We start from the raw sequence: 27,055 nt of genomic DNA, 5'->3' as shown, positions 1-27,055 counted from the left end.
ATTGAGATTCAGCATCATTGATTATAAAGAAAATCAAACTCTGAAAAATGTTGAGGATGGACTTCTGTAGAATCAAATATTCAGCCAAGATTTAGTTCTTCCTGTAAAAGTTAGGATCACATCCATCTCATTACTATGTGGATTTGATTTCATCTCCAATAATGATAAATCATTTTTATACCAAAAATTATTTTAAGACATGGAGAAATGGCTCAGAAGTTAAGAGGGTTCACTCTTAAAGAGGAGTAGAGTTTGGCTTCCAGCCTCCAGACTGGGTAGCTGACAACTGCCTGTAACTTCAGTTCTGGGGGACCTGAGGCTTCCAGTCCTTCATTGGAGCTTCGATGTGCTGCCAACACCTTCATGAAATACCATTTTACAAAACGCCCCCCTCCTCTGCTACACCAGAAACTGAACTCAGGGCCTCCCACATGCTAAGCCAATAATGTCCTATATCTCAGCCCTTTCTTTTTGTTGTTGTTTGGCTGGGTGTTTGTTTGTTTTTCAACTTTAAGTCAGGCTTACTAAGTTGCCAAAGTTGGCCTTCAACTCACTCTGAAATGAGAGTTTCCCTTTTGCCACTTGCAAGCATGGAAGAGGAAACCAAGGTTCTGAAATGCATTGTGTAGAATCCTCATAATCTGGACTTCTCCGAATCCTGTCTCCCATGAAAGAAGGCATGACACCCACAGTCAGCCCCATTCTGCAATCACTTGGTCCTGCTCGGCTCAGGTAGCAGCTTAGGAAGCATGTTAAATAAGATATGCCTTCTTCCTCTATGCTGCAACTCCCATTTATTGAGTTTGCATTGTTTACAAGTTTACAGCAACCCCTTCCTTCATCTTGCCATGGTGTTAACAAGCTGGGGAGACTGAATTTTCCTCAAGGCTGCTGGCACGTGCAGGCGGAGTCAAGATGCAGAGGGACTCCTACGTAGGGATCTTGAAGATGTGCCCCATTCCCACAAGGCCAGCTGCAAAAGCAGAAAGAAGCTGGAACGGTGCCAAAGTCATGTGACACAGAAGCTCGAATCTGTCGCTATGGAGCCGGAGCCAGTTCGCCACTGCTTGACTTCCCGCAGTCCCCACCATTAAAGCACTGTTTCTTTCGACAAGTTGGGCATCTCGCTCCAGGTGAGTTCTGCCGGGAAGGCGCGGGGCAGGAAGGAACTCCGGGCTTGGGGAACAGCCGCAGGCAGTGGCCTGGTCAGGATTCATGGGCGGTTTCCCAGCTGTTCGGACAGTGGATCTCTGAGCCAAAGGACTACGCAGCAGACTTTTCTCAAAACAGGTTGGGATGAGAGCTGGCCTAGTGAGGGAGCTGGGCGGAGTTGAGGACTGTTGTAGGGAGGCGGGCCACGCCTCTTACAGGCAGATGTTTGCTTCAGTCACTTGCCTATGAAGGTGCTAGTGAGTCCCCAAGCCACTCACAGCTCCACTGCTCCAGCGGAATCCGAAGTGAGTTTGGCAAGTCTCTAGAGAGGTGAGTTCTGTCCCCAGCCTTGCGGTTAAGGTGGCCTGTTAAGATGAATGCGATCGCTCCTCCCCAGCCATTGCACCTTTAGCTGAAGCCCGGATGGAGATAGATGGGCAAGAAGGGCCTGGAGACACTGGCACTCTGGGATAGATGTCCAGCTTGGTCCAGGGGGTTTCTTGGACCTGTAGCTAACCTCTCTGTCCTCTGGTCCCAGAGAACAGCCTTCTGTGTTAATACCTTTCTCTCTGCTAGTCCTTTGGGACAATATCAGCCATGCTTATTGCTGTCTACCCCAGAGTGGATGAGATCTGAGATCTGTATTCGCACTGTATCTGCCAGGACCAGACCTGTCGCCAGGGCCATCGTGATTCTCTTAGCCTTAAAGAAAATGAGCGTCAAGAAGAAAGATCTTATCACTTTACAGGACCCTGAAGCCAAGTACCCGCTGCCCTTGATTGAGAAAGAGGTAATGGGCCACCTACTGGGTCACCTAAACCTTCCTCTGGTTAGGTCAAAGAGGAGGATTGGAGTTGGGGGGGGGGGTGCTAGCTGTTGAAGGTGGGTGAGCAGTTACCTCAGGACCAAATAGAACACCTTTCTAAAAATCTGGGCCACACAGCAAAACTCCTAGAGAGCCAACAGAACCTGCCTACCTTTTTCTTTTTTTCTTTTTTCTTTTTTCTTTTTTTTTAACCAGCAAATCAACCACAACACCAGAAGGTTCCGATTTGGACTGCCCTCACCAGACCATGTCCTAGGGCTTCCTGTAGGTGAGCAGTGCTTGGTGACATCTCCAAGTCTGGATGTTTGAATACTCAGCTCCTAATAGCAATGGATTCCCATTCTTGTGGGATGTAGAGGATCCACCCATACAACCCTGGAGCGCATGAATGGAGGGAATAGACAGGTGGACTTGAGGACAGTGGCCCAATTGTTCTACTTGGACTGTCACAATGGTATTAGCTTGAGGTATACTGATAACCCTGTAAGCCTACAGTCAGGAGGTATAAGATCTTGTTAAAGGCTCCTGTCCATACAATTTAAGGCCGGTCCCTCAACCTCTCTGACCTTCTATCTATCAAATAGTATTTCCTAGGCCCGACTGCCTAATTCGGGTATAGTGAGGGTAAAATGAATGATGGATGTGAAAATTCAGAAACTTCATTGTGTTGTTCAGGGATGAGAAGAGCAGACATTCCCTTGTAGTCAAAACCCAATATGTGTGGCAAGTCACTGGAAATGCAAATACCCTAATTTGATAGATTATCTGAGGGGTCCTGAGGTCCACTTAAGGAGGGACTAACTCACTGTGGAAGCCAGCGCTAGCTGACCTCCTGAACTGTCCCTCTTCCAGTTTCATCAGCAACATCTCTAGACAGCACCTGAGATGAAAAACCTAAGGAACAGGAGTGGGACTGAGAAGCCTGACCCCTTGCCTCCTAGAGGACAGTCTTATTGATGGCCTAATTTCAAAGAAAACTGACTTCAACTCTGCCAAGTGATGAAATTATAGCATGAGGAATCCTGCTGGGACCCTGAGCCTGCTTGCTGTCCCCCACTCCTCTGTCACTGGGCGTTCTGTTCCTTGCTTAGCCTGTCTGTCGCCACCCTGTTGGGAGGCAGCATGAAAGGACAAGCTACTCGAGAAATAGAATTTGTAGAGACTTCTCTGACCTGCTCTCTCTTCAGCCCCAGTGGAAGCTGCATGGTCAATGAGACAAGGCAATATAGTGCCCTCTAAGAGTCTTGATAGGAAAACTGTGGATGCCTTATACTCAACTGACACAGTTGGGCCCCAGGTGGGGCCCTGGGACCCGGAACACAGCTTCATTCTGTGTGGGGATGCAGTGACTGACCTTCTAGGTCCTCAGTTTCAGGTAACTCTCAGAAGGAAGCTGCTGCTTCAGGCCTGTGTTCTCAAGTGTCTCTGGTGCCCAATCAGGCTATGGCTATAAGTTTGCCTTTCAGCCTCAAGGGAGTCCTCCAAGACACAGATTTACACTGCTTAACACTGTGAACTAGCAGGGTCTTCAAGCATCCCAATCCCCCCTTCCTTTCTGCCCACTCTTCATCTGTCTCTCTCTGTCCGTTTCTTTCTGTTTCTGTTTCTGTTTCTGTCTGTCCCTGTCTCGCTGTCTCTGTTCCTCTCTCTCTCTCTCTCTCTCTCTCTCTCTCTCTCTCTCTCTCTCTCTCTCTCTCTCTGTGTGTGTGTGTGTGTGTGTGTGTGTGTGTGTGTGTGTTTCTATTTCTATCTGTATTTCCAATTTCCCAGGCACACTTAGCTTCTACTTCCTCTGAACCTGTCCCCTGTCCTGGAACCTTCTTTTGCTTCTAGCCTTTAGCATTCCTCCACTTAATACTAATTGCTTTGGCCCTGAAGTCTGCACTTCAGTCTGACCCATTATCTGCCATCGGGCTATGGTCTAAACTCATATGCCTTTGACCCTCCAAGTCTATAGATTTTTACTTTGGAAGGCAAAGACGTAGTATAAATGTCCCCCTTATCTCTCAGCAGAGCCAATGGGCAGATTGCACATATTGTTACTTTATTTGAAATAGGACTATCCAGGTCCTGGGACTCTGCAGTTCCCATGAAGCTACTAAGCCCTGTTCTATCCTAGGATACAGATGGGGTACTGGTGACTCCCTCCCAGACTCCAAGTTAGGAAGAAAAACCTTCATGAAGACAATAGGATTTTTTTAATGGAAAAATTCTTTTCTGATTTCTTTTTTGAGACCAGATCCTGCTCTTAGCTCAGGCTCTACTTCGATTTATAGCTCTGAACTCAACAATCTCTAACATTCAAGTGCTAGGATTACAGTTATGTGCCACCACACGTGGCTCCTTTCTGATATTTTTAGTGTCAATTCCTACCTTTAATTCAGCCTTACTCTAAAAGTTATAGTGTGATGGTGTCTGGGCAGGTGTTATCAAAGTGAATCTTCAGGGGATTCCTGGGTCCTATTTACTCTCCTCAGGCTTAACATTTGATACATTTTTGTAGGTAACTATGTCCATCTCTTGGCACAAATTAACAATGAATTGGTGATCAGGGCTTACACGCCTGTCTCCAGTGACGATGATCAAGGATTTGTGGACTTAATTATAAAGGTAAAAGATGTCCATCTTACCCAGCTGTCTGGAACACCCAAGTATCCTAAATGTGATAGAGTGGAGAGCAATACTTTTTCTCTAGGGAGACTTATGGCCTGGACAGTGCTTTTCAATAGTCTCATTTATCAATTGTGCTACACTTTACCCTGTAGAGCCTCAAAGGATTGCTGTGGTTAGTTTGTCAACTTGACACAATCTAGAAATCACCCGAGAAGAGTCTCAATGAGGGACTATCTATATATCCTAGGTGGGTCTGAGGAAATGTCTGTGGTGGACTGTCTCGATTATATTAATTGATGTAGAAAGATCCAGCTCACTATGGGCAACACCATTCCCTAGGGAGAGGCCACTGGATTGTTTAAGTGCAGAGAATGAGCTGAGCACTGCCAGGCATGCATGCATACATTTATTTTTCTCTGTTGGATGTGATATGGTGAGCTGCTCCAAGTTCCTGCCTTGACTTGCCTGCAAAGATAGACTTTCACCTGAAATTATAAGCTAAAACAAACCCTTTCTCCCCTAAGTTGTTTTGAATTATTTTATTTTTACTATAGAAACAGAAACAAAATGTTAAATTGTTCACAGTGAGTATGACCATATTTACTTGCATGGTTTCTGATTCCAAGTGCACTTTCCAGATGTGTGCAACTGTATAGTCAAAGACATTGAAGAATGAAGGACCCATACTTTCTTTGCAGATCTACTTCAAAAATGTGCACCCTAAGTATCCTGAAGGAGGAAAGATGACTCAGTACTTGGAGAATATGAAAATTGGGGACACCATTCTTTTTCGGGGGCCAACGGGGCGCCTGTTCTATAATGAGCCAGGTACCAGGTGTTGTCCAGTGGGGTCTCACAGCTAGGAGATTCCTCCTGTGGTTTTACTGTGGTCTTCCTCAGCCCTAGAGCATGTGGGCTTGTACTTCCAGTCTTCAGACACTCATTCACACGAATGCACTTATAGTGACTTCTGTCACTGCTCCAGTGACTTCTGTCACTGCTCAAACCTCTGTCACACGTGTGTACACTGGAATGTCCTCGCTGCTGTCTCTGCACAGATATATGAACAGTGCCTGCTGCTGAGCATAATGGAGGGAGTCCACACTAGTCGTTCTCCCAGATTCTCCACTCATTCAACACTGCCATGGAGAGGGCTCTCAGAGGCTTCGAGTTGCCTAAGAAGAGGCCCAGCTATCCCCTGGGATGCCCAGCCTTGATTTCCACTCTAGACACTGGCTACCAGAGGTGGCTTGTGAAACTACTGTGTGAGAATGGCTTGGGATGCTGCGAACTCTTCCTTAGCTGGACCTGCCTCCTAAGTCAGACATCTCTTGTAGGCTGTCAGACAAGGGCTGCAGAATCAAAAACATTCTTTGTATTTCTAGGGACCCTTTTAATCAAAACAGACAAAACGAGTGAGCCTGAAAAAAAGCTGGTTCATCACCTGGGGATGATTGCTGGAGGCACAGGTAAGATTTCTAGGGTTTCTCTAAGACATTTCTAAATTGGGAGTCCTTAAACCCTATAAGGAGTGATTTGAGAGATTCCTCCCAAGCTGTGGTAGTGCAAATGTGGAGTCAGATACAGAATCTGACCCTGACCCTCTGCACCCCCTCAAGTCAGGGCTGTGAGGCCAGGCTGGGCAGGCTTTGATCACTGACTGGTTCCTAAATAGTGGGAAATCCAGTTCCAGCCTGACTTTACAAATCCTTTGAGAATAAAATCTCAGGGAAACATACAGGGTTAGGCACATACACAGACAATTTTAATACCATCATGTTTACTGGCCCTGGCCCTCTGTGTGTGTGTGTGTGTGTGTGTGTGTGTGTGTGTGTGTGTGTATGTGTGTGTATACACATAATACTCCACATACATACATACATAAATACATACATACATACATACATACATACATACATACATACATACATACATACACAATGCATGCTACACCCAGGCTCAGAATCATGACTATTAGACTATTATATTATTATATATTAAATAAGTATAATGTATGAATTTTAGGGTTTTTTTTAACTAGCTCATAGAATGTTCTTTTCCTCTTGTCACAGGAAAATTAAAAAGGAGGGCTGAGACATGGCTCAATTAGTAGAGTATTTGCCTAGCACAGGAGGCACTGGGTTCAGTCCATAGTGTGCCATAGAAAACCAGGCATGGAGACACATTATAACTTGAGATGATCAGAAGTTCAAGGGCATTCCTTAGCTACATAATGAGTGGAGGCTGGCCCGGGATACATGAAACCCTGTCTCTAAAAGTTAAAGGAGCCTTTGACCTTCTGTCGCATTAGAAAGAAACACCAAAATCAAGGGTGTTCTTCTCCACTTAGGGTTTGAGGAAACAAAAGGGAAAAATGGTAAAAAGAGAATCAGTGAACCTGTTAATCCACTAAAGACCAGAAACTGGAACGGGAGCAAACTGGCCTGCCCACTGTTTTGCAGGCATTACGCCCATGCTACAGCTAATTCGCCACATCACCAAGGACACCAGCGATGGGACCAGGATGTCCCTCCTCTTTGCCAACCAGGTTAGTTCTGCAGAGTCAGCCCAGAGTTCGCTGCAGTAGCATGGAATGTTCCCTGAGCCAGGCTTCTGTATGAATCCATTCCTCCCCCATTGCCTGAGTCCATGCTGCTTGGCTGCCTGAGGCTGTGGGAGGCTACTGAGCTCAGCAAGTCTCTGGCAGCTGAAGAAGCTAAGGCCAAGCCTGATCTGTTTGTTTCTGTTTAACTCATATCTTCCCTACAGTCCTACTTCATTCACTGGGCTTTCTCCTTAATTCCCAGTTCTCCATTATTCTGAGTACTAAATAGTGCGTGTTCCTGGTGGAAACGCTAAGAAGTTCAGAAGAATATACATGCTTTCATTTGTCTTTGTCCCTATATGCATTATGTATTTATATATGATATTTCCTCATACATACACAAAAATAGTTTTTTCACTTAGTATCACACAGGCATTTTCCTCTAGCTAACTTTAAATAGTCACACCAGAGTCAAAGTAATGTTTTACTAAATATTCATTCAGGTTCTTTCCAGATTTTGGTCATAAACAATAAGTAATTATAAGTAATTGTTAACTTTTATTTTCTGAAATAATGCTGAAGTAGAATTACTGGACAAGAGCCAAGGAGGGTTGATGACCCAAGCCTGGGCACTCTCTAGGAACCATGGTCTACTTTTCCCAGGTGCAAATGTAGACCCGTAATCCCCTGGCTCCTCAAAGGTCAACCTTCACTAATCATGTGCCCTTTGGCCTGCCAGGCCTGATCCTGGATGCAGGGAAATGAATGGGGACTTTGGTATGCAGTCAGTGGTCTGTACAGCCAATCCTTCCAGCCAGAGGGCAGCCTTGCTGTTGGTGCCCCACCCCATTCCTTAGCCCCTCCAGCTCTTTAATGAGAGACAGGGAGTAGCAAAACCTTGTCTGCCCTAGAGTCTGGCAAGCTCTTAAGCTAGGACAATGGCAGTTAAGTTGTGAATATGCAGATATATGTGTTCAATCTGGTAGTGGGGGGACAGACATACTGGCTGTTCCTAGAGGGATCTTTGTAATGGCGATTCTTTTCTAGACAGAAGAGGATATCTTGCTGAGAAAGGAGCTAGAAGAAGTGGCCACAACGCATCAGAACCAGTTCAGCCTGTGGTATACCCTGGACAGGCCCCCCAGTGGTATGACCCATGCGGCTCTCCTTTATGACCAGCTCTACCCTTCAACACACCTATAGTCTCTAGGTTTTGTCTGTTTGGAATTTAAGGTTTACTCCAAAGGAGATTATGCCTGGGGGCTCTTGGTCCGTCTAAGACATGCAAGAATCTGAGTGGGAGGACATTGGGAGCAGCAGTTTGTAAATAAGTCAAGGGCAGGCTAAATACCTCCTCTACACGCCACACACAGCACTGAGTACAGACTCTGAGCTACCAGGCTATTTGAACACATACTCTCCAGTCAGCACATTGCACATAGCATGACCACTGGCCCCTTAACCTCTTATACCTGCTCATGGCTACTTTGCCCCTCACCACCAACCTCTTCTGGACAGCAGACTTCAGATGCTGAGTCCCTGCAGCCTCAGCTAGCATCCCAGGAACCACCATGCACCTTTGGTCATTCACGACTTATCTCCTGCTTCCCTGATCTATACCTGTCTATACCCATAAGCTGCCCAGCAGAGATTGCTGCCCAATTCCACAAACATGTATGGCCTCCTCACCTCCCCCTACCAGCAGCCCCACTTTCTACTCAATGCTTAGAGCAGAGAGATATCATCCCGATTCTCGAAGGCTTGAGCTTGGAATCTGGAGAAAATACCATGGATAGCTGGGAACCCCTAGGTCTGCTTCTTGAGTCGCCTAGGGCAACCAGTAATGCTAACTTCTAAGTTTTTGTAGGGCAGCCTGGTCTCCAGCATCAGGAACAAATGCAAAACCATGCTCCTTCCGTGTTCTGCTTCATTTTAGGTTGGGAGTACAGCTCAGGCTTCATTACTGCAGACATGATCAAGGAGCACCTCCCTCCTCCTGGGGAGGCCACACTCATCCTGGTATGTGGCCCACCACCTCTGATCCAGGAGGCAGCTCACCCCAGCCTGGAGCAGCTCGGCTACACCAAGGACATGATTTTTACCTACTAACACCTCCCACGATACCTAGTGGGTCCCTGTGTCACAGTGAGTTTGACTTCATGCTGTTCAACTAAGGTGTCACTCCAGGCACCATTAGGCATGGCATTCTTTTCATTGTGGGCCTAAGAAGAGAAAGGGGCTGAAGAGAAAAATGATTTTTGAGCTTCTAGGCTTGGAGGCTGGGAAGGAAGCCACTTTCTCCATGGCTTAGTGGAATAAACTAGACTACTCTGCATTTAACTCATAATGCGTGGATATGTAGAAAATACTCTGGGCAAGCCAGGACTTGCTAATGTGGGGTGGAGGTGATAGCAAGGGTTGTGGGATAGAATTCCAGCAGGATCCAAACAGGTCTCTACCAACCTAACCACTTACGAACCTTTTTACTTTTCTCTGCTTTGAAGGCCAGACTCACAGGAGGGCAAAGGCCTTGTGTGTTCTTACTTCCCTTGTGGGACACTTTTTAAAAAGCTGTATGTCAGGGCAATAAATCCACAGTAGGTGGGCTCCAGGAACCCGTTTCTTACCCCCTGCATTTTGTACAACAGATAGAGACATGGGGGGGATATTTATGGTTTAGCATCCTCCATCTTGGCCCTGTGCCAAAGTTGCCATGGTTACGTTTCATTCACCATTTCCACAAGCTGTGCTTCAAATCCCATCATTCAACCCATATGATACAGGGACCACTAGCGCCCCCTGCTGCCCAGAGAATAACATCCTGCTGCTCCGCTACTTCAGGGGGGTAAGCTCACCCCAACTTCATTTCATATGACCTTCCTAATGAGCCAGAGGTTCTGTGGAGTTTTTGTTCTCTAAGTTACACAGGAGGAAACAGACAGTGTCAGTCACATGTTTCCCCAGTCATTCACACAGTGGGTGGCAGAGTTGCCTTTAAACCTGGATCTGTTTTATTCTATGTCTGTTCTTCTTTTGGAAGAACTGGCATAGTAGCAGCAGTATTAGCACTTGCTGCTTGATTTGCTACTCTGTGTGCTCATGTGTGTGCATGCAGGAGGGTAAGGAGGGTAAGGGGTACAAAAGAAGAAGAAGAAGAAGAAGAAGAAGAAGAAGAAGAAGAAGAAGAAGAAGAAGAAGAAGAAGAAGAAGAAGAAGAAGAAGAAGAAGAAGAAGAAGAAGAAAAGAGGAATGTGGTTCCAGGGAGCAGGGAGCTCCACTATATCCTTGAATCTCATCTACGGGGGGTGGGGGGGGCACACAATCTCAAACAGGCCTGGGAGGGACACTCCACGTTCATCCACCTGCTTGTTCTCAGTGTGTCCTTGCATAATGCTTTCCTCGGGGAAGGACACATCTGACCATTCTCTGCTACATTGCCCAGCTTGGCCTTGAACTCACTCTGTATCTCAAGTCATCTGTGACCCATAATCCTCCTGCCTCAGCTTCCCAACTAATAATAACCAGGATTACAAGCATGTGCCACCAGGTTCAACTGCAAAGCCTTTCACCATTGAACTTGTCCCACCTCATTGGCTTTTTTGTTCCCTAGTCCTGCTGGTGATTTCTTTGGTCATTTGACAAAGCCTGGAAGTGGTTTTGGCTTTCTTCACCAGAGGGGTGCCAATGGGTATCTGCAGGGAAGACCACGAGTAGTGGTCATTGGCAACAAGCAAAAAGCAATCCGCCTGGGACTCCCTTAGCCCACACAGACTACAGCAGCTCAGCTGGTTCGTGCGGCAGGTACACATGCACATAACCTTAAAGTGAACTGTGAACATCTCAGAGGCACACAATGCTGAAGGGCAGAGTTCATTTGGAACCGGAAGAAAGAATAAAGGAAGTGAAGCAAAGACAAGTTGATGGACTCACAAAGGCTGGTAAAATGGTGGAAAGGTGGCACGAAGGTAGCAAGATGGCATGCCCATCTGTGACTAAGGTATTTAAAGCCAAAATGTGACAAGGTATCAGAAGTGGAGAATGTTTGGCAGGGACCATCTAGGAAAGTGAGGGGTCAAGTAGAAAATCATGGGCAGGCAGTGATCAGAGAGCAAGGCTGGAAGTGGAATAGTCATGGCCTTGGAGGGAACTGGCTTGTATGAAACAGAACAGGAAACATACATACATACATACATACATACATACATACATACATACATACAATATACACACATACATACATACATACATACAATATACACACATACACACATACACACATACACACATACACACATACACACATACACACATACACACATACACACATACATACATACATACATACATACATACATACATACATACATACATAAATGGCTTGTTTGAAGACTGTCCACTAGAGGGAGGCGTTGACCACACACTGTACTTGAGGCAGGTGAGGAGGAAATGTGTGTCATTAATGGGAGGAGATGCCCTTAGTCCTGCCAATGCTGGATCCCCCAGTATAGGGGAATGTTAGGGCAGGGAGGCGGGAAGGCAGGGTGGGGTGATTGGGTGGGGGAACACCCTCATAGAAAAAAGGGGAGGTGAGATGGGATGGAGGGTTTATGGACAGGAAACCAGGAAGGGAGGTAACATTTGACATGTAAATAGAAAATATCCAATTAAAAAAAAAAAGAATTCAGGTAGATGAAAGCTTCTGGGGGATCAAGAGAGGAGTCTCTGGTTCTCAGGCCCAGGCTTCTGGTAGTGGACATGCATACTTTTTTGAAGCTGCCCCAGAGAGGTCCCTGCCTCCCAGTCATTTCACTCAGCCAAGGCAGAACACAGTTTGTACAGCTTTCCCCGCTCCAATCAGAGGCTTTTATGAATTTTGTTTTGTATTTAACACCTCACTTTCATCTCTACAGGGGTGGTCTTCCATTTGCATATAAAAGTACAAAAGGTAGGAAAGTTGTTGTGGAAAGCAAGCACTGATGACACAGGGAAACACTGGGACATGTCTGGAGTCCTATCCCACCCTTCTGCTTTTGCTCCTGTCAGCACCTACATCCAAGGTGGCCCACCAGCCCCATCTAGGTGGCTCTGGGCAACTCCCCATTGAGGCAAACATCCGGGCTCCACATGTGCCTCTCTAGCCATGAAGAATGTCATCTGTAGTCATCAGAATCAGGGACAGCCAGGCGGGTCATTCAGTAGTTGGTCCTGGCTCAGTAGTGTCTGTAAGAACATAGTCAAAGGGGCAGTTTAACAGTCCATAGGCCAAGGCTACCCTGCCACTTCTTCCCAAAAACACACTGGGAGTGGCCCATCCCCAACATTGCTGACTACAAAGTTATGGTATTCCCGGGAACCTGAGCACTGAGTGTTGAACAGACAGTAATGTTAAGATAAAAATGGCTAAGGGGAAAGCCTTGTATACACAAATGCTTGCCTTTCTTTCATAATTTCCTAGGTTCAATCCCTACCACCACCGCCCATACAAACACACACATAAAACCAAGCCTTTCTCCTTAGAGGTAGACTTTTTACTTCAAAACCACCAAACATTTGTTAGAGATTATGGGCTATGATTGTACAGAGACAATTCCCTATATGAGCCAAAAGACAATGTCTGTGGCATTGACATAAGGAACTCTCCTGCTTTGACTTTAGGTAGTTTTCTAACTGTGGGTTGCTACCTCTGGTTTTCCCATGTGATTTACAAGAGGGCTCTCATTGGTCCCGCTTTATTAGGGGTCAATAATCCTGGGTATCTAAAAAAGTAACTAAAGCCAGCCTCAGAGGGACAATAGCACGCCTAGGCTCCTAGAGCTAGTAAAGGGCAAATAAGGTCTTGAGTCACTCTTACCTTCCCCAAAACTTCTTCACTTGGGACAAGCTGCCTCCCCATGGATTGATTTGTATTCTTGGGCATGGCAGGCTCTCCTAACTATAACATGGTATATCCATGATACTCAGAGGAGCAATAGGAATGCAAGTTCTTAGTCGGCAGAACAATATTCACTGGGCCAGACATGAGTCTGAGCTTTGGTCTGGCTGGATAGGTGACCCAGAACTGCTTGGGCACTGTCATATCATTACCAGCTCTGAGACCAGGGAAAGGCTCCAGCATCCTGCATGTTTAGGCCAACTCTGCAAAAGGCCTGTGAGCCTCCAATGTCCTACAGTGGCTCAGAGTCAGCAACAGGCCAATGGAGGGGTTCTTTGGGCTGCTGTGTGCCTCAGGACTGGCTCAGGTTCTGACCCACTATCAAGCAGCATCATTTCCTCTTCTGTGGCCATGAACACCACACCCCACCAAGCTCACTGGGCTGTACTAGCCGTGCCACAAGGAGGGGAGTTGGAATCCTACCGTGAGGCGGTGGATGTCTTGGGAGAGGAGCCCTATCTGTGTCACGGTGCCTTCGGAAGGTGCCATCTGTAAAACGGGCAGCGGCAGCCTAGTCAGCACACAGGGGTGAAGCCCATGCTTTACAGAGACAGTGGCATGCAAAGCCCCCTCTACTCAGGTGCATGCCCTCCAGGACATTCTTCCCTGGAGTGTGGGCACAGTGTTTTAGGCCCTGAGGAGTGTCAGCTGGGGAGACCCGTGCAACTTTCAGTTCCTGCACTGCACGCACACACTCCGCCAAAGTCACACTTAGCACCAGCACTCAGTGTAGAGAAGCAGGCCCAGGCAGAGCCTGTCAAGCAGCCTCTTACACATGTCCAGTGGTCCAGCTATTTCCAGAAGTAGAGAGCAACAGATAGGAAAGCCTCCAGATTACTGAACAGGAGGATGATTTTGGGCACAGGACCCCAGATATCATTGCTGTCATATAAGAAGGCATCTTCAGGAGGCTGTGACCTCTTCACAGCACAGGAGTCTCCTCCTGCCTTCCTCCTCCCTTCCCTCCTCTGTCTTCCTTATCTGGAAGCTGCAGACATGGAGGCACCAAGGGTAACCCCTTGTATGAGGAAAAACTCAGATCTACTAAAGGAATGGGAGTTGCATGAGGCCATGCAGATTCAGCAGCAACACAAGCCCATGCAAGGTCTGAAAACAGGTACATGCCTCTCACAGCGACATAACCAATAGGACACAAGACCTGGCCTGATCTGCTCTACAATAGCCTTGATCATTGGGTAGCAGAACTAAACACTATCGTTGCCCAACCTGGCAAGCCTGTGACACTTCTCTCACTAGCTGGACTACACAGGAGGTTGTAGCCTTAAGTAACAATAACAGACCATGGCTGAGTCTTCTGTGTGCATTAAAAACCAAAATGTTAAGCATCACCTGCATCTGAGGTAGAATCAGAATGCTATGAGTGCATCAATCCTGCCTTCCTTGCCAGATGGATAAAAACACTATTGTAGTTCTGTAGATGAAGCCCACTGGACTCAGAAGGAGTCAAATGTTGCCCAGTCCCAAACTGGAATTTCCTGAGCTGGAGCTCAGATTGGCAGAGTACACATCTCTTCCTGATCAGTCTCCGGCCAGACACAGGCCATCTGGTGAGCCCATTACCAGCTAGTCTGTGTCTAAAGCAAGAGACCAGCTCTGTTTCTACTCTTCCAGGAAACAGAAGTGGGCAAGATGTGAAAATCAGAGGCTTGCCAGAGAGGCTGTCTGTTCATCTACCCACCCTTTACTCTGAGGCTCATGCTGCTGAAATGGAAAACTACATAGGGTCTGTGTGACAGATGTAACCTCTAGCCAGGGTATGCGTGACACCCTGGCCGCTTCTATGCTTCACAGAGGGAGAAGAGGCCAAAGGTAATAGGGCCACAGGCATCCTCTGACAGACGTTCATCTCCTTGGTTGAATCCTGAGTTACACGCACTTAAGCCATGTAGTGGGTATCACTCTACCTCCAGCTCCTAACAAAATTAAAAATGTTTCACACTTTCTATATAAATACTGTTTTTATTATCAGAAAGAAGTGGCCACCCTATAGTAAGGTACAATCAAATTACATTGTCACTATGGCCTAAATACCCACTTTGATCTCAGCCAAGACTTTGTGGCTCACAGGCCTAAGGCACTTGAATTCTTCCTTCGACAGAAGTATAGGGGCAGTGTCTGAGAACTGAGCCTTTGAGACTGGCCAGGGCCTGCCTCTGCTCATGTGTTTCCAGCTGAAATACGGATATTATGAATTACTAAATATATACAATGTCTCCAGGTAATTTCCCCTGAGTCCACATTTGGCTAGAGTCCCCAAAGTCTGTCCCCTTTGTGGCTGTGTAACTGCATATCCTGACCATCGTTAAGGTGTGTAGGGAAACCAGCCCAAAGACACACAGTTGTTTTTTTGCAGGTCATGCACAAGGACGAGGGTGAAGTGCAGTTATATGGTGACACGCGGTGTTACTGTGAGCTCTCCTTGCACAGAGAAGGCAGATGACAGGGGCGTCAGCTTATCTGTCCCACCTGGTCCAGACCATCTAGTTCATGGTTATCAAGGGGACTGAGGCCCCGGTAGACACCGTAGACCCTGTGGCTGTCACTGACAGCATCTCCAGGCTCCATGGGGCAAATGTAATCCGTTGATTCATCAAACTTCTTTTTTCTCATGTTTCCAAAATGTGAAAATCCGAGTTTCCTAGGCTGAAAAAGCAAATGCAAGGTGATGAGAAAGAGCTCTGGTGTCAGTGCACAGATGTGACTGATGATATATCTGGGAGCTAACTCAGGAGAAAAGAAATGAAAGTGCTATAGGAAGCAGGACTCCCGATGACATGTTCTATGCTGAAGCAAGGCCGGTAGATACTTTGAACACAGAGCTGCTCCTCTGAGGCTGTGCCTAAAACTCAGCCCCACTCCCCTCCCCCCACTAGCACTTTCCTAGTTCCCAAGGTAAAGTGAGGGGTACCCTAGAAAGCTACTGACTGCTCTTGAGGTCAAGCACATGGGACCTGTCTCACTACAGCTGCTGGCACATGCGTGAGAGGCACCCAGAGCCACAAGGATATCCAGACCCTGGAAGAACCTGGGCTGGCCTTTTTGGCCTGAGCTTCGCTCATGCTGCTCTGCTGGACTCCCAAGACCTCCTTAGGGATGCTCCTGTCCTGCATCCTTAGGGAACGGAACGTGAGCAGGAGGTATAGCTGGCACCAATGATTGCTTGGGGAGAGTTCAGCTCAGCTTCGGGAGGTTACCTGTGGCCTGCAGACAGTTTCAGACTGAAAATGTAGGATTCAGAGAGGCCAGAGAAAGAGAGGTGCTTGGATGATACTAGAGTCAGCTGTGTGCTGCCTATATCATAGAACACAAACAGGATGGGCTGCTGTGAGAGCACTCTTAGTGCTAGCAAGATGGCTGTGAGCAAGTCCCTGGGGCATTGTGGCACACAGATGGACCTGACTGAAGGAACCCAGAACTCATCTGCTTGGCAGAACTGGAGTACAGAACAGCTTCCCAAGAAGAGCTACTTCCTGTACATGTTTCCAACATACAGAAACGTGGGCTGTTTTCCTGGGACTTAGGCCAAGTAGGGAATGGATCTAATAAAGATGAACAGACCTCAGGAGCCGACTCCTACAGCAAAAGCCAAGCATGGCCCTCACGTTGGGCTGTACTCATTGGTTTGGCCCAGGCATCGAACTAAAAGATGTTTAGCATAAGGCTCAGAAGACAGGCTGCTGGGACCCACACACAGACTCTCACAACTCACCCGAACTTTGGCTGTGGTGGTCAGCGGTGTGTAAGCTGGTGAGGCCATTTTATCTCGCTTTTCCTGTTCAGCCTCAGGACCAATCAGGGCATTGAATTTGGTGGTCAGATGGCGCCTGAGGAGCGTCTTCTGTGGGGGGATGTTAAGAAGCATAGCCAGGGTGTCCCCAGTAAAACGAGGCTCCAGGATCTAGGAAGAAAACACAAACAAACTTAGCCAGTGGTTACTGTAGAGGGCAGTGGGGAGTGTCAGGGGCATGGGGAGGTAAAAAATTTGTTCCTCTGAGCACTGGGTGCCTCCAGAACAGAGACTGTGTTCTATGTCCTACCCACACATCTCCCCAGTTTAAGGCCTAGCTTTGATCAAACTAGCATGCTTGGTGACCTCATATTCACAGGCTAGCAGAGAACCAGAGCCTCTCTGATAAGGCTGTTTTCAGTCTTCCCTGATGGCATCTAGGCCACCACCTTCACACTTCCCTTCTGGCTTTGACACTTGACAGAGCTAAGTGGTGATTAAGATCATATCATAGCAATCAGGAAATTGCATTTGGTAACCTCCCCCACTTCTCCAGCCCCCGTGTTCCTCTGGGAACAGGTGGAACTGCCTTGTTCAGAGTTGATCTCATGCAAGCACCCGGCTGACTGGAATCCTCGGGACTGAAGCTGAGGGAGTCCTCACAGAAGTCATCCTAGCTCTTTCTGTAAGGCATGGTAATGCTCAGTCAGAGATCTCAGAAATATTCTGAGATTTCAAATTCTCTAGAATGGTTCAGATGAAGTACCTCATTTTCCACTAGAATGCCTGGCCCTTACAAAGTACGAGGCTTAGCTTTAATCATCAACTTGACCTGGTTAAATCATCTGGGAAGAGTCTCAAGGAGTGGTTGCCTAGATGATGTGGGGAGTGGGGGGGAGGGGTTTCAGGCATGAGTGTAGGAATTTTTCTTAATAGGGTAACTGGGATAGGCTGTCCTGAATACGGTACCATTTCATGGCCTGGCTTCTGGATGGTGTAAGAGTTAAGAAAGGAGCTGAGCAATACGCATCTATTCATCACCTCCTCTCTCTCAACTGCAAATGTCATGTGACCAGCCACCTCAAGCTCCTGCTCTATATTCTGACTGCCCTATAGCGATGGACTGAAGCCTGGAGCTGAGCTAAAACCACTTCTCCCTTATGTTTTGGATTTTTCAGTTTTTTTTTTTTAAATCATCGAAACATGAACAAAACTAGGAAAGAAAGGTGGTTTGGGAATACCCTAGTCTGGGCCAAGGCATATGAGCTAGACCAGACAGCCACTCACAATGAGGCCACCGTGGACGCCACTCCCTCGAAGGTTGGGTGCATACTCTGCCAGGTCCACGGATCGCAGCCACTCCATTACCCTGTGGTTGGACCACTGCACGACTTCTGAAGGAGAAAGGTTACTCTGTGATGGAGGAGAGTGAAGCAGTTAGGTTCTGTGTGGCGCTCTGTGGGGTCAGCACCTCTGGGGACTCTTGCCTCGGATGCTCCACCACTGAGCAGACTCTCAGGCCTTATAACCTAAGCTATCTGGACCACTTACCCAAGAGCATGCCCAGTCCTCAAAAATCAGTATCTTATTGAGTTCTGCTGAAATATGTATGCTTTACTATCTGAATCAACTGTCCTGAGTTTTAGCACAAACCAATAGTGTTTTCTAGGTAAAAGTATTTTTTGGCATGGGCAAATGTTTTAAGCGTATCCACACTTAGACATTGAAGCTGGGGCTTGAGAGAGGGCTCAGCAGTATAATTTTCACTACTGATCTAGAGGACCCAGGTTCAGTTCCTAGCACCCATGCCAGATAGCTCACGACCAGCCTCAAGAGATCTGATAAACTCTTCTGACCTCTGCAGGTACCCATATATTTGTGACAGATACACACACACAAACAAAAAGTAAATATTTTCATAAAATATAGTAATGTTTACATACTTTCACATAGCCCTGTGGGTTTCAAAATGCTCAACACTCACACAGAAAGTATGCAAGATATATTTGTTGAATAGCATGAAAATAAAGACTAGACAGCAAAGGTAGGCGTTTAAAACCCTTAAAGAACCAGAAGTAGACCAGTTCTCCACAACAGAGGAGGTGGACATGATCTATTGGCTCTCAGTTTGGGGCTCACCAGGAAGTCCTAAAGTTTATAGAACAGTATTAGGCATATCAGCCACATGTGGTCCTTCACATTTGTCTAGTTCCCCTCGAGTAAGGTCCTATGCCATCTAGGCTCAAGGCTAGTTAATTTTATACCAGCAAGGAGAGTAACCCACTCTGAACCATCCAGTCTTTTGGAACCCTGTCCCCTCTAACACCCTGGACCTTATCTCCTCTGTCTACTTTGGCACCCATGTTTCCATACTGTCTTTCCTTTTCTCTCTCTTTTATGCTTCATCAAATCCTTAGATCATTATGATGACTTAGAAAACCACCATCAGAGACAACAGGGGAGTTACAGGTACCAGAATCTTAAGCACTATGATCTATTTTGTGATGAAAGCATCCTCATTTTCTCAGAATATTCCCGGTGTCCTGACTCAGGACCACATGGACAGCTAGTACATGCCCTCACCTCATCAGCAGGTCTCCTGTGCAGGCAGTTGGGGTTGAACTTGTTGACATGTAGCACATGAATAGCACATTTGATGCTGAGATGATGTAGTTGGCTAGTGACTTTTAAGAAGAGTAGATCATTCTGGAAAAGAAAAGTTCTGATTGATAAGTCAGTTTCTTTTTCTTTTTTTTCTTTTTTTCTTTTTTTTTTTTTTTTTTTTCGGAGCTGGGGACCGAACCCAGGACCTTGCGCTTCCTAGGCAAGTGCTCTACCACTGAGCTAAATCCCCAACCCCAGATAAGTCAGTTTCTAAGGTAACAAAAGACCCCAACAGTTCTTTCCTGAACAAACATAGACCTTCCACATCTCAGAAAGGTTCTCACAGACAGTTTCACTTACCACCATGGTTTTTACATTGGTACCTGATATGCCTTAAGTAAGTAACAACAGCACAATTCCAAGGCCTTAATTTCAGGGATTACAGACAAGGCACAGTTGTTAAGAGCATTGAACTGCTCTTCTAGATGTCCTGAGTTCAATCCCAGCAACCATGTGGTGGCTCACAACCCTCTGTAATGGGATCTAATTTCTTCTGGTGTGCATGAAGACAGTGCACTCATATACATAAAATACATTTATAAGTAAATCTTTTTTAAAAGCAGAATGAGAAGAAAGGAGGGGATCACATTTAAAACGGCAAGCATGGAGACACCCGGGCTGAGTGCTCACTGGAACAACAGAAATACTTAAGGAAAAATCCTCACCACAGTTAGGTATTGCAGCATTCGCCCATCAACTCTTGATTCATAAAACTGGTCTTTGTATTGGGGTAAGCCAATATCATCAAGCCACCCTACAAAAACAGATGCATTAGGATTCATGAGAAAAGATGATGTGGGTGACAAATGATCGTTTTGAGGCTCTTGATTTCCTTCCCCCTAAGTATTAGTAATCCGTTTGTCTTTCACAAGTAAGCTGCTATCTTTGAGGCACACATTCAATGGGGAATTCTTTTGTCTTTCAGAGCAATAAATATATGGCTGTCCTTACGTGTCACCCAAACGTGGTCAAGCAGCGCAGACTTTTCTTCTTGCTTGGTGTTGATAGCTTTCACTGCTAAAACCAGCTTCTTCCTATGGAGTGGGTGTTTAATCCCTAGCTCCTGAAAGCAAAAGATGAAGACCACATGTGAAGTTTTGGCAGACAATTTGGTCCTTAGAGGATGTCATGGACATAGAGATACTCTCAAGGGTGGTGGTAGAGCCTGGGGTAGGTGCACAGTGCCCTGGGATGTTGGCCCATAGCAAAAGGCCATAGCAAAAGGCAATCTCAGCTTTCCCTGTACATTCTCCAAGTATATGGGATAGATGGAGGCTACCACCTATCCATGCACTGTTCTGTGGGAGAAATAGGGTCATCTGTTCCTCACACTCAGCCCTTACCTTTTCCATGTCCTGAGGGGTAGCTGTCAGTAGTGTGTGGCCAGATGCCACCCACTGTCTAGCAAAGATCACGTACTGAGCCAGGCCAAAATCCTGCAGCCATGTACATACACGTTCTGTGCTCCATTGGGCAAAGGGGGCATTGGCATCACTGAAAGCAAAGGAAGAACATGCTTCTGTTTTAAAGTACCTGGGGCTTTGCATAGCACAAAGCCTCAGTACAAACAAACAAACAAACAAAACAATCTTTTAAAAGAACCAACAAGGTAAACAGCATTGTAGTACAACCCACTGATGTTTGTGAGGCTCTAAAGCCACCTTAATAGCAGGTTTCATGTTTCACCTGCAGCTTTTCTGAGCATAGGGCAGCCTGCATGATCCTCAGGGGACTACTTAGTGCACATAGTTCTAGAAACACAGTATGAACACCTATTATCAAGCCATTTTGTCCATAAGACTCAACAGTCTTGGGGAAATGCTTGGGAAACTAGGAAAAGACAGTCCATTCTCTAATAGGAAAAGAGAGAAAATAGAAGCCAAAGCTCTATTTATAAATGAAATACTGGGGCATTTCCATTATAATCAGCAGAAAGGTGCATGTGTATATGGGCATCCTGTGTGTGTGGCACTGTCAGTACTTATTATTAATAACTATTATTAATAACCCTGGTAGAGAGATCTAGCCAGGTATGAACAGATAAAATAGTACAGATTTTAAAAAGTAGAAATAAAGGACTCAATGCTTTTCAGATGATCTGATTTTTTTCTACCCAGAAACCCATGAGAGATAAATCACTGGAAGAGGGAGAATGAAAGTATACATAGGCAAACAAATGCATGTTTATATATACAGAGTGAACGTGACATGAAAATGTCAATTTTCTACATATTATCCATGTAGATTAATGCCTTTTATTAAAACAATAAAAAAAATCCCCACCAAAAATTAGAATTATAACCTCTCTAGGGGCTGCCTTAACAAGGCACATAGACGTTCTCTGGCCATGTATGAGGGCAGGGTGGATGTGCACCAAGGGTGACTTGATGTAGCTGCAACACTCAACTGAGCACATAAGAAAGAAGACATGAATAAATGAAGAGCTAGGTCTTGTTCCTAGACAGGACACCTAGGTATTTAAAACCATCCATTCTTAGGGACATAAATTTTTCATTTGAAGTGTGAATGTAATTGCTCATTTGAAATTCCAACCAAGTCATGGGGGAAAGGTGGACCAAACAACTTCATATTCAGTTTTAAATATAAATGGGGATTTATAGATCTTTAAGACAAGCTAGTGAGAGAGATTCCCTTCTAGCAAAATACAGTTCTCCCCTGGCACTCACAGAAGATGGATTCCAGGAGGATGTTCCAGCCCCAGATAAAATCTAGTGTTTACATAGAACCTCCCAAACACTTTAAATCATGCCCAGATTACTTACCACACCAATGCAACACAAACAGCACGTACGGATGTTTCATTTTATTGTTAGGGAGTGACAAGGAAAAAGTCCAGGCAGATTGAGTACCATTTATGTAACCATTTAGGACAGCCTAATTGTCCAGCCAGAAATCCTAGGCCTTCTGCACCCCTAGGAGCAGCTGTACCCCTAACATGCAGAAATGATTTTTAAGAACTTGCTGACTACCTGGCTAAACAGGGAATTCCTTAAAGGTCCAGAAAGAAGCCAGCACTCTGGAATAAATACTGGGAGAAATACCAAATACTCCTACCCTAGAGCTTTGGTTTCAGCAGGGCTCAAAAAAAGTTCAGATTCAGATTTTAGTTATTTTATGTATACGAGTACAGTGTAGCCATCTTCAGACACACCTGAAGAGGACACTGGATCCCATTACAGATGGTTGTGAGCCACTCTGTGGTTGCTGGGAATTGAACTCAGGACCTCTGGAAGACCTGTCAGTGCTCTTAACCACTGAGCCAACTCTCTAACACCTAGATTCAGGTTTTATAAGACAAGAATTTATACAAATAGGGGCACCCTCTGTCTAAAAATATAAAATTTCAATATAGAATTGGGAAATATTTGGAATGAGAAAACTGTAAAAAATTACAAATTAACATGAAACCCCTGCACAAAATTCAGTTTTTTTAGCCCAATTCACTGATAAACCTCTATGGCAGGTTTTACCACCACATTTTAGGTGTGTGCTCTGACCACAGTTCTCTAATACTTTCTATGAGAACAGAACTTTACTAAGTCTAGCTTCGAGCTCAATCGATAACACTTATGTATTTTTAGTTTTATTCTTGAGACAGGGCCTAATGAAGCTTCAGACTCGGTGGATGGCTAAGGGTGACCTTGAACTTCGGAACCTTCTGCCTCCTCCACCTCAGGCATGCTGGGCTTACAGGTGTGTACCTCCATGCCCTCTTTGCCAGTGCTGGGGATAGCATGCAGGGCTTTACGCATGTTGACAAGTGCTCGGCAGCAGAGTGACATCAGCAGCTCTCATTTTTTATTATACTAATAAAACAGCATCAGCTCCAAAATTTACCACTGGCACTGTCATATGGTTCTCAGAATCATTGGTTCCATTTCAGAAAATTTCCATTAAGTAACATGTGAGTGGTAACATGTGAGTGGTAACATGTGAGTGGTAACATTATACAGCTCAGGGTGGTGGCCACTCCGCCCCTTAAATGGTTGTCTGAATCCTTCCAGCAGGAGCATCAGACTCATGTTGTCTTGATTGATGTCAGAACAGTATATAAAATTAGCGAGAAATGACAACCTTTTTATAGTGAGTTCACTTTATATTTGAGTATTAACATTTTCTTCCTGCTTTACTGTTTTTATGTGATCTGGCATTTTGGCTTATTGTTTGGTTTTATTTTAGTATTTTGTGTTTTGAAATAAGGCCTAATTCTGTGGTGCCTGCTAGACTTGAATTCTTGGCACCTATCCCTTTCAAATGCTGGCATTATAAATATGAACCACTATACCTAGCTTTTTGTTTCTTTTCCATATGTGTGTGTGTGTGTGTGTGTGTGTGTGTGTGTGTGTGTGTGTGTGTGTGAGATATGCACTCATGTGTAGGCACATACATGTATATGCACTGTGTATTTGGAATCCAAAAGTCAACACCAGGTGCCTCTTGCCTTTCTCTACCTTATATTGCGTCAGGGCCTTTCACTGAATTCTGAACTCACTAAATAACTAGACTGACTGGCCACCAAACTCCAAGGAATTGCATGCCTCCCTTCCCCTCGCTCCAGCACTGGGGTTACAAGCAGATGTGTGCATCACACTTGGCTTCTACCAGGCTATGAGGATCTCAATTGAAGTCCTCGTGCTTGCAGGGCAGGCACTTTACCGGCTAAGCCACGTTCTCAGCCCTTTACTTTGTTTCTTAGTGTGAGAATTTCTCTCTATGCCAATGTTCACTTTATCACTTTTATTTCACATGTGTATAAGTTTTTCATTTAATTCTTTTTTATATAAAACAATATATTGTTATTTTATATTTATTTATAGAATGAGAAAAAATATTCAGAATATATATCAGGAGGATAGTTCTGTTCTGGAGGAAAGTACATGCTTTTGAAGTCATAATTTGAAAATTCCTGTCCTACGGACAGTTCAAACAATCCAGATAGAGCTGTGTCTTATCTTTAGGATCTTTCCACTCATGTCTGTACATCCCCTGCCCGCCCACCCTTCTTGCTCCTACAGTACCATACCCAGCACCTCAACATCTATGTCTAAATCCTGTTCCCGCATAAAGAAACAATAAAGTCAATGAACCTCATTATATAGAAATATAAAAACTTCACTTATCAAAGTGTTACTAAAAAGGTAAAATTCTGGTATGAACCGCAAACTGCCTTAACGTAATCACCAGACATGGCTTAACCTTAATGATGCAGAGAGTGGGTAGAAATCTACTGTAACTAAGACATTAACTGAAGCTGGCCCTCATTCAGAAAATTTGCAAACTAAACCGATAAATGTGAAACTTAAACTGACAAAAACTGTAAACTTGCAGAAATCCGTGAGAATAGAGAAAATTAAACAGAAGAAACTTGAATACATAATTTTGATAAAGCTGTGGTGGCAAGAGACTCTCCCTGTGCAGTGTGCTCCGGGATATAAATCAGTAAGACTTTACCTGGGGGAAATGAAACAATAAGCTTTGTTTCTCCGTGACCTGACTTTATCTATGAAACATTAAAATGCAAAACACATAATTTTCACTGGAAAAAGAATTGGGGCTGATAGCTCTCAGGAACCAGGCACTTTCCCCACAAGAATATTAGTGGCGAGTCTTTATAAAAGGTTATATATTAAGTATCTATCAATTACATTCCAGAGGCCATTGGCATGTCATTATATTCTCCTTAAGGGTAATACCAGTCTTTTCCCCCACAGGAAGTTTCATGTTTGTTAGCACAGGCATTAAAGATAAACAAAGCAAGTGCATCAGGATCCTTTCACTCTTTATAAGCACTGTCACGGTCGAGAGAGCAGAGACTCCAGCAAGCCGGCCTCGGTGCTGCAGTGCTTTCCCTAGGCAGAGGGAGTGCCTGACACTACTGCCCCCAGCCCTGGAGTGGCAGGAGCTTAGTGAACTGCCCAGCAACATGCCTGCTGCTCCTGGAAATACTCTTTTCTCCTCTACACTCAAGCCGTAAGGACACAGTCAGAACTGGACTGATCACTAGAGCTTACCCCGTGCCTAAACATTCTCATCTCTTGAGAACCCAAAATCAAAATGTCTAAATGAGAAAAACAGCTGTGTAAATGACAGTATCTAACTATGGAATACACAGGTAAGCTTCCTTTGTCTCCAAACTGATTGACACCTTTTTAGTTGTGCCCTTAGATTCCCTACCCACCACCCCAAAGCTGGTATTTACTGAGGATATACATCCAAGATTAGAATGAGCAGCTCCACCCTCCTCCTTTCATCGTGGATTATAATATAATACAGGGGCGAGGATACCCAACAGTAGAGGAGTATGGGGAGGTCCTGTCTCAAAACTAGGAGGATCTGGCAAGGTGTTGAAATCTGAGGGTGGCAGTGAGTAAAGCATCTCTTCCCCAAGGGGTGGGAAAGAAAAGGGCACAGCAAGTCTGTGACAGAGCACGTTTCAGGAAATGCTCTTTGTCTCGATTGGAAACGCTTCTGAGAACTAGTATTTACATTGTGAGTATAAGGGCAAACAAGAGCACTCTTCACTTTGGTTAAATTTTTAAGGACACATTCCAACCAAAGCTGGCTCTGCATACCAGGCTCCCGAGATTGGACTGGAGGTGCCGTGCCACAGGGGCTGCTGATATGAAAAGGGGTTTCACCACCCATGAGCAAGGATCCATAAGTGCAGGTCTGTGGAGACAGTCTCTCAGAACAGGGAAAAGAAAGGGGATAAGAAGAGACATGGAAGAGTGTCCATTAGGGACACCTCCAAACGGACTTGCTGTTTTGCGTATTTTTTTAGAGCATGATGGGACAGTCATGTGCGACTGTGAAGATATGAGGGGTACTGGAAGATGTAGGCTTCCCCAAGCCTTTCCATGGAGCCTAGAAGAGGACACCAGTCCAGAGGCAGGTAAGACAGCACAATCTCTTTTCCCAAAAGACAAGATGTTGATCCTTGAGTGGCAGGTGGCTGATGTCCATCTAGATTAGATATGCAGAAGCTCACATAATTCTAATTAAACTTTAACAAAATACTTATTTTCAATCCCTACAATGCCAAAGCAAATGAGGAGTAGAGGGGTAGAGGCTATGTGACAGAGTGCACCTTCCAGTATGGATGTAGTTGAACAGAGATACTGACCCAGCTTTGGGATTCTACAATCCACTCTGATTGGCTTCATAATCCTGTGTGAAAGGCATCACTGAGAATGAGTGACAACAGAACACAGCCATTCACAGTCTTTCTGGTGGTTAATACTGTCATCCAGTCAAGACCTGGAAAATCCTAAAATCTCTGGGTACTTCTCTGAGACAGTTTCTATGGTAGGTTAGTTGAGGTAGTAATTTGTACTCTAACTTTAGGCAGCATCTTCTCATTAGCCGGGGTCCCTAGCTGGATACAAGGGAGGGAGTGGGCATTTATCTCATCTCTTTCCACTTCTTGACTGAAGATGTGAAGCTTCCACCACGCCTTCCCCATTGTGACGAGCTGACAGCCAGAATAATCTTTTTTTCTCAAGTTGCTTTTATCAAGTTTGGTATTTTGCTGTTTGTTTGCAAAAACTAGATAAG

General features: G+C 45.3%; 2 protein-coding genes across 46 annotated transcripts in view; one reads left to right on the top strand and one right to left on the bottom strand.

Annotated features, from left to right (window-relative positions):
• The first annotated feature begins 1,028 nt into the window (after positions 1-1,028).
• Cyb5r2 (cytochrome b5 reductase 2) lies at positions 1,029-9,476 on the top strand. Of its 12 annotated transcripts, XM_087576815.1 has the most exons (11): positions 1,029-1,290; positions 1,388-1,482; positions 1,816-1,942; positions 2,174-2,246; positions 4,482-4,588; positions 5,290-5,419; positions 5,977-6,060; positions 6,942-6,968; positions 7,054-7,139; positions 8,184-8,283; positions 9,073-9,476. In XM_087576815.1, exons 3-11 carry the CDS (start codon positions 1,865-1,867, stop codon positions 9,243-9,245), a joined length of 858 nt encoding a protein of 285 aa, XP_087432941.1. In that variant the 5' UTR covers positions 1,029-1,290; positions 1,388-1,482; positions 1,816-1,864; the 3' UTR covers positions 9,246-9,476.
• A 2,509-nt stretch (positions 9,477-11,985) lies between these two features.
• The window catches only part of Ppfibp2 (PPFIB scaffold protein 2), a 149,714-nt gene continuing 134,644 nt past the window's right edge, over positions 11,986-27,055 (bottom strand). For 24 of the 34 annotated variants that reach the window (XM_087559481.1, XM_087559483.1, XM_087559487.1 and 21 more), the window contains 9 exons: positions 20,824-20,974; positions 20,432-20,543; positions 20,146-20,234; positions 19,400-19,522; positions 18,104-18,229; positions 16,799-16,987; positions 15,556-15,732; positions 13,492-13,557; positions 11,986-12,356 (listed from right to left, as the gene is read on the bottom strand). In XM_087559481.1, coding sequence (XP_087415607.1) covers positions 12,306-12,356; positions 13,492-13,557; positions 15,556-15,732; positions 16,799-16,987; positions 18,104-18,229; positions 19,400-19,522; positions 20,146-20,234; positions 20,432-20,543; positions 20,824-20,974 — 1,084 coding nt within the window. In that variant the 3' untranslated portion in view covers positions 11,986-12,305. 34 annotated transcript variants of the gene reach the window in all.

The sequence above is a fragment of the Rattus norvegicus genome, chromosome 1 (genome assembly GCF_021556685.1).
Source record: "Rattus norvegicus strain SHRSP/BbbUtx chromosome 1, alternate assembly SHRSP_T2T, whole genome shotgun sequence".
NCBI classification, from domain to species: Eukaryota; Metazoa; Chordata; class Mammalia; order Rodentia; family Muridae; genus Rattus; species Rattus norvegicus.
Note: the sequence above shows the minus strand (reverse complement) of the source record. Positions and strands in the feature narration are given on the sequence as shown.

Bases quoted from the DNA above. Each gene is read 5' to 3' on its own strand.
- Cyb5r2 (XM_087576790.1), top strand. From the start codon at position 1,778: ATGAGATCTGAGATCTGTATTCGCACTGTATCTGCCAGGACCAGACCT. The intron at 4,589-5,289 runs GTAAAAGATGTC...CTTTCTTTGCAG, and splicing joins TTGTGGACTTAATTATAAAG to ATCTACTTCAAAAATGTGCA. The intron at 5,420-5,976 runs GTACCAGGTGTT...TTGTATTTCTAG, and splicing joins CCTGTTCTATAATGAGCCAG to GGACCCTTTTAATCAAAACA.